The sequence below is a fragment of the Camponotus floridanus genome, unplaced genomic scaffold (assembly GCF_003227725.1).
Source record: "Camponotus floridanus strain SB8 unplaced genomic scaffold, Cflo_v7.5 scaffold77, whole genome shotgun sequence".
NCBI lineage: Eukaryota > Metazoa > Arthropoda > Insecta > Hymenoptera > Formicidae > Camponotus > Camponotus floridanus.
The window spans coordinates 803,447-820,128 of NW_020229846.1; the positions used below are offsets into that span (position 1 = coordinate 803,447).

The window sequence follows — 16,682 nt, forward strand, 5'->3', positions numbered from 1 at the left end:
CTGCAACATTACCAAAGTAATATTACAAAATAATGTCGCTGCATTATTGCTGCAACATTGCACTGCAGTGAGCAATATTGTAACATTGCAGCAACGTTGCAGCAAGCTTCTGTGCTACGTGAGTCCTGTCGTCAAAGCAAAACGATAACTACATCCTGATAAACAACGGAACAACCGGTATTTGAGAACGAGCGGTGACGGGATTATAATATCGGATAACGTATTCTAAAATCCGGTGCGCGAGCTTAAACGCAAATTTAGCGAGTTGTATATGCAACCAGCAACGCTTTGATGTGGCGTAAACAAAATTCGAGACGTAAAGCTCTGTAAATGGTAAGCGACGAAGTTTCGCGATATATACATCATAAGAGGTTCTCGTTAAAAAGGTATTTTCTCGAAAAGTAGTACCAAGAGAAGACTAGGACGAGATGCAATTTTCGAAATTAGCGCCGCAGCTCGAACAAAAATCATTCCGTGATTTTATTCGGAAATTTTACATCGCTTAAAACTGATCGCGCTACGCTGAGAGCGCGTAATTGTATTGGCGGTGAGTTTCGTGCTATCCCACGCATTGCCACTACTCGCTGAAGATTTAATGACGTTTACCAGTTTACGTTTACCAGTTTACGTTTAATTCAATTTTAATTGCGCATGCTCGATTTTTCGTACGGACGCGGCCAACAAAGCGTGGAAGTTCTCTCGTGTAAGCGCGAAGCAAGCTTTTAGTTTTGTCGCGTAATGAGGGTAGCAACGGGGGAGCGAGGCGAAAGGGGAGAATGTGATCGCGGATTATTTGTTGCGCCCGAGTTGTAATTAAACGCAATTAAACTGTCGCCTGGAAAAAGCTGCATCGGAAACGTATTTTATCGACAAGTCTTGTTTGTCGAAGACAAAAGTCTCTTCTATCGACAAGATGCGAACTCCACGCCGAACGTCTACCATCTGGATCGCGAAGAAAGCGTCTCTTCGGTGGAAGAACGTATTATCATCGGATCTCGAGAAACGACTTGTTGCAAAATTGCTCCTCGATCTCACGAAGGTCGAGAAGCTAAACTTTACAAAGGTAGAAATGTATCCTCAAATAACGTAAATAAAAAGGAAACGCAATCGTGTAATCAAATTGCTACAAGATGACAATTTATTGAAAATCTTCCTCTCTCTACGAATTACTTTCTTCAAAAATTTAACACACATCATATTAAGTGCGTAAATTATAATTTAGAATGTGTGTCCACGAGATTATAATAATATAATATTTTTAAATTATATTTTCTTGTGTTGCACAAGTAAAAAATTATGCAAGATAGAAAAGAATAAACAGTCCTTCTAATGTTTACGATTAAGCTTGCTGTATCGTCAGTTTAGATATCTACCCGTCATCTTTAAGTCGATTGATCGAGGATGAGCAGAACAAAAACATGCTCAAAAGGGTAAATCAGCAAAGAGAGAGAGATCCCTTTTTTCACGGAGGTCTGATCTTGAGATTGTAACGGATCTTTAAACACACGACAGGAAGCGCGTTTACATCAAAAACGTCAAGCACTTTCTCACCGAATAATCTTGCACGATCGTTACTGTCTTAATTAAAAGAAAGAGACTTTATAGCGCTTTGCGTACCGACAATTCTTTCAACTAAATAACTACACATTTTCACAGAGAAGATACTTTTTTAGGAGTTATCCTCTATAATCATTTGCGTCTTCTAGAAAGGATGTAGCCTTTGCAAAAAATATATGTGCTGTAAACGCGAATTTAACAACAAAATTGATCATTCTTTTTCTCAAATAACATCGTAAAATAAATTTAAAAATATCCAATGATCAAAAAAGTACTCTTTTAACAAAAGATACATGATATAATCTTAAAGAAAAATTTATCTCTATTAAACTTCAGAAATCTCATCATTTGGTAGGAATTACACGGTAAAAAACATTTTGTATTTCTGTTAAAATTTTCTCGTGTAAAAATTTTTGTGTTAAATTTTTAACATACTCTTATGTTAATGTAACATATTATCATTGCGTTATTTTGACATTTCTGCGTTGAATTAATATTCACCGTTTCTAAAAATTAAAACAACACAATTAATATGTAAATGCACGAATTTTTGATGAAATATGTTATATGTTAAAATGAACAGATAAGTTGTGTTATTTTTCTCTCTATAACAGTTTCCATATGTTAAATCGACATATCTCTTCTGTTATTTATCATAAAAATGTAAGAACATTTTCTTTTAATTAACTTTAACATTATAAATACGTTAACTTAACATAAACTTTATTTCCAGATAAAGTATAAGTGTTACACTTTTATGTTAATTTTTAAACATATTACTTGTGTTATTTATTTACATACTTGCCTTCTGTTAAATTAACATTAAAATTAGAGTGGATAAATTGGGACATGTGAAATATATTAAATTTAACACAAAATCTTTTACTGCACGTAAAAAACATTTTGTATTTCTGTTAAAATTTTCTCGTGTAAATACTTTTGTGTTAAATTTTTAACATACTCTTATGTTAATGTAACATATCATTGCGTTATTTTGACATTTCTGCGTTGAGTTAATATTCACCGTTTCTAAGAATTAAAACAACATAATTAATAAGTAAATGCACGAATTTGTGATAAAATATGTTGTATGTTAAAATGAACAGATAAGTTGTGTTAGTTTTCTCTCTATAACAGTTTCCATATGTTAAATCGACATAGCTCTTCTGTTATTTATCATAAAAATGTAAGAATAACATTTTCTTTTAATTAAATTTAACATTATAAATATGTTAATTTAACATAAACTTTATTTCCAGATAAAGTTTAAGTGTTACACTTTTGTGTTAATTTTTAAACATATTACTTGTGTTATTTATTTACATACTTGCCTCCTGTTAAATTAACATTAAAATTAGAGTGGATAAATTGGGACATGTAAAATATGTTAAATTTAACACAAAATCTTTTACTGTATACAGAGAAAAAGATTTATATTATAATAAATCATTATAAAAAACGAATAATGACACACGACATTTGTTTCACAAGTTTTCAGGACTCGATGTCGACGAAGATGAGATGAATCAGTTCGTCGGCGATAAATCTCGCGTGAAGCAAAACGTGTCTTTCGCCAAAGTAGGCGCTCGCGTTGATGAAATATTTCGCACGATGTCGATACGAGGGATCGATTGCGTGATCGCGCACATGTGGATTTGCAACAATCCTCTTGGTTCGGCTCGGGTATGATAGGTAGGCGTATGCGCCAAAATGCATACGGCGGACTCATGTGAGATCCTGGAACCCCTCCCAGGTCAGGGGTATATAAGGTCTATACTACAAACATGAAGAGATATGCCTCCTCCTAGTTTCCTTGGAGTCGCGCTGATATACGGTGCATATTCCGATATTATGCGCCTCTCGTGTGTCGGAAGCGGGATTCTTTACGAGCTTTTACAACGTCTCGAAACTATCGGGATCGTACGACCGGCCGTTCTAATGTGAAACAGGAGTCCCGTTTCGGTTTATACATAAAGCGATATGTAACATGGCGTTACCGGAGTGGCTTATATTGGTTCAGCCGTAATTATATTAGAGAAATCGCGCGTAACGCGCTAAATCGGCGTACATGGTAAAAAACATTTTGTATTTCTGTTAAAATTTTCTCGTGTAAAAACTTTTGTGTTAAATTTTTAACATACTCTTATGTTAATGTAACATATTATCATTGCGTTATTTGGACATTTCTGCGTTGAGTTAATATTCACCGTTTCTAAGAGTTAAAACAACACAATTAATATGTAAATGCACGAATTTTTGATGAAATATGTTATATGTTAAAATGAACAGATAAGTTGTGTTATTTTTCTCTCTATAACAGTTTCCATATGTTAAATCGACATATCTCTTCTGTTATTTATCATAAAAATGTAAGAACATTTTCTTTTAATTAACTTTAACATTATAAATACGTTAACTTAACATAAACTTTATTTCCAGATAAAGTATAAGTGTTACACTTTTATGTTAATTTTTAAACATATTACTTGTGTTATTTATTTACATACTTACCTTCTGTTAAATTTATTAACATTAAAATTAGAGTAGATAAATTGGGACATGTGAAATATGTTAAATTTAACTCAAAATTTTTTACTGTGCATATTACCTGTGTATATCAAGCGCGATCTTGTTTCCCGTCTCTTGTTTAAAAAAAAATGCAACGCAGCGGTCGCAAATCGCGACCGCATGTCGTTCCAGCTTCCGGGATAATCGAGACGCGTGTTACGATCTCTCGGATCAACCGCTATCTGTCATGTCGAGCAACTCTCCAACTTTCTCGACGTCGAGCTGAATGAATGACCGACGAATCGACCAGTGATAAAAGTTAAAATCGCGGAGAATTAACGAAAGTGGACACTGATTAAAATTTTTCCTTCATAAAATTTAAAACCTTCATATCGACATCTGCACGGTAAAAAACATTTTGTATTTCTGTTAAAATTTTCTCATGTAAAAATTTTTGTATTAAATTTTTAACATACTCTTATGTTAATGTAACATATTATCGTTACGTTATTTTGACATTTTTGCGTTGAATTAATATTCACCATTTCTAAAAGTTAAAACAACACAATTAATATGTAAATGCACGAATTTTTGATGAAATATGTTATATATTAAAATGAACAGATAAGTTGTGTTATTTTTCTCTCTATAACAGTTTCCATATGTTAAATCGACATATCTCTTCTGTTATTTATCATAAAAATGTAAGAACATTTTCTTTTAATTAACTTTAACATTATAAATACGTTAACTTAACATAAACTTTATTTCCAGATAAAGTTTAAGTGTTACACTTTTGTGTAAATTTTTAAACATATTACTTGTGTTATTTATTTACATACCTGCCTTCTGTTAAATTAACATTAAAATTAGAGTGGATAAATTGGAACATGTGAAATATGTTAAATTTAACAGAAAATTTTTTACTGTGTGGGAAAATATCTCGATTCGTCAACGCAAGTCGAGGTTACCGAGAATTTTTAATAAAGAATCCAGTAAGCTCGTTTCGACTGCATCCAGGCTGCAGCCCGTGTAATCCACGTGAACACAGGTAACGGAGAATTACGTTTGTGCTTAATACATATCCGGTGAAGCGAGTAGTTTACCGGCCCGACTTCCGTACGGTAGCGCGCTGGAGAAACGGAATTAATGGATTAGCGATGTTTTGAATTACAAGCAAAGTGTAAGCGGAGCAAATATTCTCCCTTCAATTAGAGTGGAGTTCTACGGCTGTACGAAGCTTTGAGTTACGGCGAAATCGGCGCACCTGCGAGAATCGCTGTCCGGATGATCCTTTATAAATGCGGACTGTTTCGCCCGATATGTATATGCGGAAGTTTATTCATTTTAAATAAGCTGGAAATATGTCGCTCGAATGTACGCAAAAAAAGGAGAATGCTAGTTTATCTTATATATTGACTCGCTACCGTGAATCGGAAAAATCTCTTAAAGCTTTTAAACACGAAATACTCTTCTGTCCATTTCCTTTCTTTTTAACCAATACGCGCGCTGTCTCGATTGGAGATATATTGAAGTCACAGTCAGACAGCAAGGAATAACCCGATGTATGTCTGTGCCAATATTACAGTGTCTATTGAGCGAGAGTGAGATTCTTTATGGCCCATTACATCGGTTAAAGATATATCGAACTTATCGGGGAAATGCATGTGTAGCGTGGATGGAAATAGACATTATGATATGTGCAATTTAACGTAGCAATAAAAGAGGTAATTGTATGCTATATATAATGCTGTGTATGTGTTCAAATACGCACGATGCAGACTGTTATCTGCATGATTTAAAATCATAGTAACGATAATGGAACATTTCAAATATCGAAAATGATAGAATACTCTCTTCAATTGAATTAGTAAAAATGTCATTGATGAAAACAGCGATACAAGATTTAAGAGTCACTGAAGATCAGTCAGCGTGAAATACTCGTATTTTGCTCTCACATTTTACAATATATATCATTTCTTATGGTAAATTTGATTAAAAAATAAATAATAATTGTATATAATTATACAGGGTGTCCTAAAAGTCCCGGACCGGTTGACTATTTCATAAACTATGCACTTTAGAAAGAAATGTTTCAGACAAAAGTTGTATGGCTTGAAGGGGGCCATTAGATAGTGGCAATGATTTGACATGGGAGAGTCATTTGAAAGTCACGTGAAGATCACCGTCAATTTCTTAAATGGACCCCCCTATTTTTTATTACATATTCGTGTAGCTTATCTCGAGAGCTTTCCAAAACACTAGAATAAAGTATTTTTTCATTGAGTACTTTTCGAGTTATGAGGCTTGAAATCATTTCTTAATTTTGAATAAACCATAAAATATCTAGTAAAATATTCATTTTTCGATTATCTTACCTTAATACTTTTATGTACAAAATAATGAGAGGAATCAATTGGTGTAAAGAAAACACATAGTTGTTTAGAAAAAAATATGTAATTGTTAATTACAAATTACATATTTTTTTTCTTAAAAACAACTATGTTTTTTCTCAATGAAGAAATACTTTATTCTAGTGTTTTGGAAAGCTCTCGACGTGACCAGAATATTTAATAAAAAATAGGGAGTTCCATTTAAGAAATTGACGGTGATCTTCACGTGACTTTCAAATGACTCTCCCATGTCAAATCATTGCCATTATCTGATGACCCGCTTCAAGCCATACAACTTTTGTCTGAAACATTTCTTTCTAAAGTGCATAGTTTATGAAATATTCGACCGGTCCGGGACTTTTGCGACACCCTGTATATAATTATATATAATTGTATATAAATAATAATTGTATATTTGCATTATTTGAAGCATTTTTCTATTTATTTTAAAAATTGTTTAGAGAATTGTTTATTTTCTTTAGAGAAACATATACATATTTGAAGTGAAAAACATAATTAAAATATTCCGATACATGGTATGTTTTCTTAATCCTTAAAATGTAATTATTTAAAAATAAACAAAATTCTTGGTTAAATTCAGAGAGAGATATTTCTTTAGCAAAAAATTATAAATTTATCTCGTATGGAATATTATGATATATACATATTGCAAAATATCTCTGATTCTTTCAAAGACATCTCACTGATTTAAAGTGCTATACTTATGTATAACTGAGATTACTCTGTAGCTATTTACTTTTTCAGTTGTAATTTTATCTTACTTTTCTAAATCGACTTAAGAGAGCGCGCAATATAATTAAATAAACATGACAAATGTAATTAATTAAGAATCGCGTTTATATAACAAATTGAAAAACGTGACGCGGTGTATGTTTAGCTTGATTAATGCCATTTTCAAGATAAGTTCACGTAAGTGCCACGGATTTCCGGCAGAAGCTTCGCACAGCGGACATAAGGCTTGAAAGCTCGCACATACGATGTTTATCTTCCCCTCGCAGTAGCAGCGGGGAATCCCGTGTAATACCTTCACCAGGAGTGACCATGGTACCTGACCTGTCATCGGACTCACCTTCCTCGAGGGGCTGCGCGCGTTTGGCGAACGCCTGCGAGAAGACGCCGCCGCGCGGCTTCCGCGAGGCGTCCATGCCGTTTTCTACGGCCGCACTCATTTTCGCGACTGATTCTTCACCGAGCGTGCCTCTGTCGCGGAGGACGTATCTGAAATTGACACATTACGCGAGATGCTCCTATAAAAAATATCGAACGACGCTCGACGTTCCTCGACGTTCGGTCCCATATATATCGACAATAATCCTTTGAATTTACACGCCAATCAGAAATGACATCCTTGATCGATGAAGACATTAACATAATTTCAGATAAAAGAATGATAGAATTAAAAAAAGATATTAATTACTGTGTCGCGATTGTGGTATCATAAGAAGGTATCTCTTAAGGATGTTTTATACCTATTTCCAAAATATTGAAAATTTAATGAAAATTGTACAGAATGTCCTTACATATATTTAGAATCTTCGGTACAATTTTTAAATCAATTTACTAAAGCGTTCACAAGTTATAAGGATTTTAATTTACATCGAATTAACAAGTATTCTTATGGGAAACGTATTATCATGTTGATTCAAATGACAAAAACACATGGAAATAATATTCAGAATTTGTTTAAAATTTGCAAAAGTTTAGATACAAAGGAAATATTTGATAAAATATTATTATACAAGTACTAACTGGTTAAAAAGATATTAAATATAATTCAATGAAGTTAGCCATGTATCTGTCATAAGGCGAAATTCTCTGCCAAAAGTTAATCATTTCGATTAACAAAATACGGAATATTTCACTGAAAACGCAATAAATATTAAAAAAATATATCTCTGCACTGTAGCTAAGATCAAATTATAATATTCCACACAATTTCTCATACTCAAAATACACCAAAGTGAATATATATTCGTCAATATTGATTTTCAGCTACTTTTTGCTGGGATTGTACATACAAAACATCCTTAAGGATGTTTTGTACCTATTTTCAAAATATTGAGAATTTAATGAAAATTGTACAGAATGTCCTTACATATATTTAGAATCTTCGGTACAATTTTTAAATCAATTTACTAAAGCGTTCACAAGTTATAAGGATTTTAATTTACATCGAATTAACAAGTATTCTTATGGGAAACGTATTATCATGTTGATTCAAATGACAAAAACATATGAAAATAATATTCAGAATTTGTTTAAAATTTGCAAAAGTTTAGATACTGAGGAAATATTTGGTCAAATAATATTATACAAGTACTAACTGATTAAAAAGATATTACATATAATTCAATGAAGTTAGCCATGTATCTGTCACAAGGCGAAATTCTCTGCCAAAAGTTAATCATTTCGATTAACAAAATTCGGAATATTTATATTAAATAAAAACGCAATAAATATTAAAAAATACATCTCTGCACTGTAGCTAAGATCAAATTATAATATTCCACACAATTTCTCATACTCAAAATACACAAAAAGTGTATATATTCGCCAATATTGATTTTCAACTACTTTTTGCTGGGAGTAAAAACAAAACATCCTTAATGATTGTTGCTATGTTGCATTTTTATATTGTATATCATTACGCAAGCAATTGTTTTTTATTTCCACTTGATAGCGAAAAATTACTAAAATATGCATCGTAAGATAATTCCTAAAATTTCAAAAAACATGGAGATAGAAATGAAATAAATTCTTCTCCTTTTATTCATTTCTCGCAGGGCAAGCCTACACCTATCGCGTTCATTAGCATTCACCCTGAAGAAAAGTGCATTATCATACTGGTAACTGTCCTCGCGAACTTATATTTACGCAACGCGATGCCTAACCGCTCGTTACTCGCCTCGGGGATGACGCCATTATAGGGAAAGTCCGTATTGGCGGCCGGCGAGCAAACGACGAGCATATAACAGCCCCGCACGTCGGGTCGCCGTCGATACTCTCTCTATTTCCCCCCGAAAACGACTCCCAGCGCACCCCATATTACACGTCACTCTGTGCACACACGCTCGCATCGTCACCCTCCCGTCGCCGGAGATCGACCCGCTGTCATTCGATCGTCATAATTTATCATTACGCACGGGGAAAGACGCGTTCGATAAATCCACGCCATGTTCAAGCGCGTTACCATTGATTTATGCACCGTGACGTTCGTACGGCCGTAAAGAGAGCGAGTGAGACGAGATCTCTGTCGCGTACCCTTTACCGCCGTCAAAAATTATACGCGAATCGCCGGGGAGAGAACTCGATGGAAAAAAATATGTCGACCTTTCATTTCGTACGTGACCCTTCCGTTTCTGGAATATCCGACGCGAAATAACGTACAGCGACAAATAATCTAGTAAAAAGCGCTCACCGAGAGTCTAAAAAAATGCGGAAACTGAATGTCTCAAAAATTTCGACGAAAATTGTTAAATATATTTATATATCTATTTAAATTATATAGTTTTTATATATATAAATATATGATATATATCTAATATAATATATATGTATTTATAATATATTTTTATACATTCTGTCAAGAAAGTATCGGGAATTGTTAAATAAAACACACATATTTCATTTATTCATCAAAATTTATTGGGTCGCCTTCAAAGTAGGCTCTATTTGAAGCAACGCACGTATGTCATCGTTTTTTCCAATCTTCGAAACATTTCTTATAGGCGCTTTCCGGGATGGCCTTCAGTTCACGCGGCGATTTTTGTTTTATGGCTTCAAACGGGTACCCCGGAGCGGCAATTTCAGTTTTGGGAAGAGGAAGAAGTCACACGGTGCCAAATCTGGTGAATACGGTGGTTGTTCAAGTACATTTGTTGAGTTTTTAGCGAGAAAATCGGTCACAATCGTAGCTCAGTGAGACGTCGCATTATCGTAATGCCCAAATTATCGACCAAAATCGAACGAACGGACTCATGGGACATGTTAAGTTCGTGTGCTATCTCTCGCAACACAAAATTTGAGACAAATTCTTTGTTCAATATTTTCACTCATTGTAAAAATCGGCACGCACTACTGACATCGACTGACTTAACCAGCTGTAACTGTGTGTTGTAAACACACTGGTTGGCAGATTCCACTCAAATTTGGCATCATAATAAAGGACAGTTGTACCAACCTGGGAAAAAAAATTTTCATACCTTCGACTAGCGCAGGCAGTTTAAATCGACAATTCCCGATACTTTTTTGACAGAATGTATAAGGGTATATAGGGGGAGGGGGGGTATAAAAGTGTATATATATATATATATATATATATATATATATAATTAATTTATAATAGATTAATTTTTATATATATTTTTATATGTTTTAAAATATATTTTCTCTAATTCTCGTGGTTAAAGTTTCACTATTTTGACAAGCCGGGCGTGTTAAAGGATTTAATAAATTGCTATTTCGTTATAAAGTAAATGATTTAGACTATTTTTGCATAGCAATGTTTCAATCTGAATAAATTCACGTTCACTACGAGCGAGCGATTTAACGTTTGCCACTTCAATTTCTGTTGTCCGCTCTCGATTAAATACGCTTTCACGTTTAACGCGATCAATGATAACATATAACAAAATGGTTAAACAATTCCGTTTGCTCCACGGCTTCGTATTCACACTTCTATTTAATATTACATTCAGCGCTAAATATTGTGGCCTAATTTCGAAGAAACTGTTTTCAATAATACTTTTTTAATATATTTTGAAATAACACATTTTTCGTAAACATTTTATATTTTTACATAATTACATTTTATATTATTTTTATTTTCAATTTAATATCATATAAAATATTCGTATGAAGTTTCAATATTGTTTCAAGATATTAAAAACATTGTTGAAAAGAGCTCTCTCCCTCTCTCCCTCTCTCTCTCTCTCTCTCTCTCTCTCGATATTAAACAACACTTAAAAGTTAAAAATATACAATTAAAAATATATTTTTTTCAGATACAGTCAAACCTGGTTAAGTGGGACCTGGATAAGAGGGAAATCTCTATTATTGAGACTATTTCTGAGGTTCCAACATTTTTGTATCAAAAAATCTCTGTAAGTAGGAATGCCCGACTTCTTTAACTGAGACTGATATTTAGCAATTCATAACAATAAAGACCTCTATAACTGAGACGATCCCATACACAGTAAAAAATTTTGTGTTAAATTTAACATATTTCACATGTCCCAATTTATCCACTCTAATTTTAATGTTAATTTAACAGAAGGCAAGTATGTTAATAAATAACACAAGTAATATGTTTAAAAATTAACATAAAAGTGTAACACTTATACTTTATCTGGAAATAAAGTTTATATTAAGTTAACGTATTTATAATGTTAAAGTTAATTAAAAGAAAATGTTCTTACATTTTTATGATAAATAACAGAAGAGATATGTCGATTTAACATATGGAAACTGTTATAGAGAGAAAAATAACACAACTTATCTGTTCATTTTAACATATAACATATTTCATCAAAAATTCGTGCATTTACATATTAATTGTGTTGTTTTAACTTTTAGAAATGGTGAATATTAATTCAACGCAGAAATGTCAAAATAACGCAATGATAATATGTTACATTAACATAAGAGTATGTTAAAAATTTAACATAAAAATTTTAACAGAAATACAAAATGTTTTTTACCGTGTGATAATTACCTCTATAATTGAGACATTTTAAACCTTATTAATTGGATAATTGAGAAATTAGGTAAGTGAGATACCTCTCTTTAAGTGGAATCAAATGAGCTGACCTTTGCGATCTCACTTAATCAGGTTTGACTGTATATAAATATATAGATAGAATAATTATAATTCAGAGAAATTCTTCGTTATTTCTCTCCCAAATCGATTTTTTTATACATAAAAAAGAGAAAGAGATTCGATCTCCATTTTCCATTATAAATCCAATCAACGGATTAGAGTGGATTATAGATCGTGCGCGAGATATGTGCGACATCGAAAAAACAAGACTCACAAATATTTTATTATTCCGGTATATATTTATGTCTTGACGACAAAGCAGGAAGGGGATTGCATTATGTGGGCGTTTAGACTCGATAAATTCTTGCAGGGTTGCGACTCGGCATTTGATTTATGTACCGCGGCAGTAGAACTCATAAGGGAGATCTATAGCCGCTTTTTTCCGTATTCTTCTTTCTTTAGTAGCGTTCCGTAAAGCTACGAAAGCGCGGAAATCTTTGTCGGCGATTTTCAACTCGGTGGAGATTTAAGACGGTAACAACCGCGAAACTTTGTCTTCGCTAGATGAGATATTATTATTGCGTCCTCGTATTGCATCAGAGTTTATTGACTTATTTTTTAATATCTTTTAAAAAAAGCTTGCAGAATAATAACTTCGTAAAAATTCATGATAACTTGTAAGAGGCACGTAAAATATTTCATTCATCCATAAAATTCACTCGTTGATCTCTCGAAAGGGATATTCTATTTTATTATTAACGTTAATACATATTATTATTGTGCAAATAATATGAAATCGTTATTTTCCATAAGATTTCTATAATAAGCGTTTCATATATTCCACTGTAATAATCCCGACTGTGCATCATCAATTGACTTTCATGTGCTTCGTAACTGAGAGATTCGTGTAATTCTACTTGAATCAGTGGCGTTAATAAACTTCTAGTAGCGTGATGAAAACAAAACTCAAATCGTGGAGAGAAAAAAAAGAGAGAAATTACTCTCGCGTTCTATGATTCTATTTCTATTGACGAACTTTTGCGCACTAACACCTCACGTCAGTGCGAAAAAACTAAAAAATTACTTTTTAAAAGCAGATAATATGTAACAATTTTAATGCAAAGAAACTCTTGTTATTAATTAATCAGACGATGACTACTACTAATGTCATCGTGATACTCTTATGTATCGCAATAATTAATCAATTACTTTCAATTAATTAATTTAATAGTCGCTAATTGCAATACATATATAGAGAATACTCACGTAGAGTGATATAACGATACGCAAAGCAGCTCATTGCTCTCTACCTATACGAGTCTCGTAAAACGACTGACAAAAAGATCGGAATATAAACAATAGCGGGTATCTATCCTACACTGTCCGAAACGAAGTCGAATATCATTATGTGATATAAGAAGTATGTTGTTACTATAAAATATGTAACACAAATGTAACATAAATTTATGCGAAAAATATTTTGTTCTGCAAATCTTTAAATAAATTGATATAAATATGTCGTGCTTTTTTGTATTACTTTACTCATCATTCGACACTGCGCATTTTAAATCTGATGAAAATAACTACATCTAATAAATTACATTTAAATTCGAAAATTTCGAAATATAAAAAAAAATTCGGAATATATTTGAAAATTAATTATATTTAAAGAACTAATTATCACTTCTCTTTAAATGTTACAATAAAACAATGATTGCAATATTATACAATCTATTAATTTATTTTTTACTGATTAATATTAATTTACATTGGTTTTCATATTTTGAATAGACAGGATTATTTATTAATACACACACACACACATATTTATATATATATATATATATATATATATATATATATATATATTTCTCGTAATACATTGATTTAAAATAGAAATCAAATAACTGTTTCATTGTAATATTTACAAATAATAATTTTATTTTCCAAAATTTTCTTTAAAAATATAATTTAATTTAGATGTGTTGGTGATTTGTATGATTTTGCGTCTTAAATTTAATAATAAAACGATTGCAAATATAAAAAAAAGTTATAAATATAAAATAATGAAAAGGTAATATACATGCATAAATATATATCATATAAATATATATATATATATATAAATATATATCTCATAGATCTATTGCCTTGAAATATGCATGGATCGAGGCAATAATTGCGAATATTAATCTTGGAATATTTATAATTATCCGTCGATTTATTTTGCATATAAGGACAATTATACATGGATTTATTTTGCATATATATATATACAAAGCTCATAAAATAGAATTCATATTATCAATGTATATATTAATTTAGTCATGTACCAGCACATTGTGTATATTATAAAATAAAATATTAATTATTAATTACAAAGTATGCAAAAATCAAAATGTAAATTCGCAGAGCGAGATATATATATATATATATATATATATATATATATATATATAAATGAGTAAATATATAATGCAAAATATTTTTTATTGCTAGAATATGCTTGGAAGAAAATGACAAATAATGATAGAATAATTTTAGTAAAAGAAAGATTGTCTCTTTAAAACTTTGATAAAAATATCTTCGCTCATAGTTTTTGCTACATGGACTTGACGCGAACATACTTTTTGATAAAGTAACCGAAATTGAGAAGACAAGAATGATAAAGTTGCGAATGAATTGGCCAACATTTCACAGAAAAAAATTAATCTATATTATTATTATTTCAGAATTATCAGAGAGCTTTTTTTTTAAATATAAATAAAATAAAATAAATATAAAACACAATAAAATAAAATAAAATAAATATTTCTTGAAAAAATTCACGTTAGTGATTTGTTATGTACGCTAATATTTTTCACAGTAAAATATACGATGTAAATATAAAAATAGAATCATCATAGTATATGCGAAAGAAATAGCAAAATGACTATTAAATAGATAAATGGATTGGATGTATTTTCCAGTGCAATTTACGATGTATTTTGGATCTCGTCTTATTTCTCATTCCAGGAAGATAATAGAGAAACGACTTAGCTGTGCTCCCACGATGGAGAAATAATTTGTATTTCCGTCCCCCTAGAAACGAATGTTACCATCAGGCTTTTATTCGATATTATGCGCGTACTCAGGTGTCCAATTTCAAGAAGAGAACATTTACCGATTTTACTATTCCTTCAAACCTAACCGCACGACATTCATTTGGGATACGACAAAGTTTCGTTTACTCTTAACTTCGTAAAGCTCGCCAATTTTCGCATTCAATTAAGAAGAGTCACTCATTTTGATAATGAAAATTGCATTAGACAACAGACTAGAAGTAATTTAATTAAAATAAGGATGATTACCCTGTATTCTGGCTTTTCTTTGCTATCTAATATAATAGAATAATTTATATTTGGACTAGTTATGCAGGAGGAAATCCATTTAGATCATCGAAGTAAATAGAGAAGATACTAAGGCATTCGACGGAAATGACCAGTCACCAATATTTCCTACTTCTCTTCCTCATGTTTCAATCGATCTTCCCGAAGGGTCGACCAGAACCCATAAATACGAATTACGAAGCGACCCGTTGTATCGTCTCTGGATAACAAGCGGCATGAATTAAATATAACATCGGCATGAGAATCTCTTGTTGATCTAAAGTCTCCCTTTATTGCGGAAGATATTTATTTTTCTAATATTTATCTAATATTTATTTTTCTTCCATTTCTTCATCTTGTTTCACCTTTATTTTACATAGGTATCATCAAGATAATGAGATACCGAGACATTTAGGGCCACTTGCACCAACTCTGATTAACTTAATCGTTGATTAAAGGGTTGCCAACTTGAGAACATAATCCAGTGTGACCAATTGTATCTCTGGCAATATCTTTCTTTTTTATGCTACACAATGCTACACGACAAAATGTATAACGATTGATTACACTGGGTTATATTCTCAAGTTGGTAACCCTTTAATCAACGGTTAAGTTAATCAGAGTTTGGTGCAAGTGGCCCTTAGTATTACTTTGGACGGCATCCTATCTCATCGATTCAGATATGTAACACCTTTGTTATATTTTTACCATATCATCACATTTGTGCTGAAGATAATGACCCAAAAATAGGGTCGAAATGTTCGCTATTCCTTCTTTTTATTTTTATTTTTATTTGTTTCATGCCTTTTATTGTATAATAAATAAATAAATGTGTCATTGGGAAAAAAAATTACCACCGCGGGTAGAGAGGCGCTCGTGTCGCATAACAAATATGGCTGTCGCAAAGGGCGATTTGACATTTAAGAATACTATTTTAAAAATTGTTAAGAAAACGCAAATGTTGTCACTGCGTTAGATACTTTGTGTAGCTATACCAATGCTACACGCTCTTCAAGAAATATGATTGAAGGCCAGAATGTAATAAATTCTGGCTTAATTATCATGTGCGGTAAAAAG

The 16,682-nt window shown here is 31.9% G+C and overlaps 1 protein-coding gene across 3 annotated transcripts in view; it reads right to left on the bottom strand.

Moving 5' to 3' along the window:
* LOC105251103 (kazrin) overlaps positions 1 to 16,682 on the bottom strand; it is a 184,548-nt gene that overhangs the window by 75,859 nt on the left and 92,007 nt on the right. Inside the window, exon 1 of one of the 3 annotated variants that reach the window (XM_025414125.1) lies at positions 7,549 to 7,691. The exons of the other annotated variants lie outside the window; for them this stretch is intronic. Coding sequence (XP_025269910.1) covers positions 7,549 to 7,648 — 100 coding nt within the window. The 5' untranslated portion in view covers positions 7,649 to 7,691. Of the gene's footprint in view, positions 1 to 7,548; positions 7,692 to 16,682 lie in introns of those variants that run through there. 3 annotated transcript variants of the gene reach the window in all.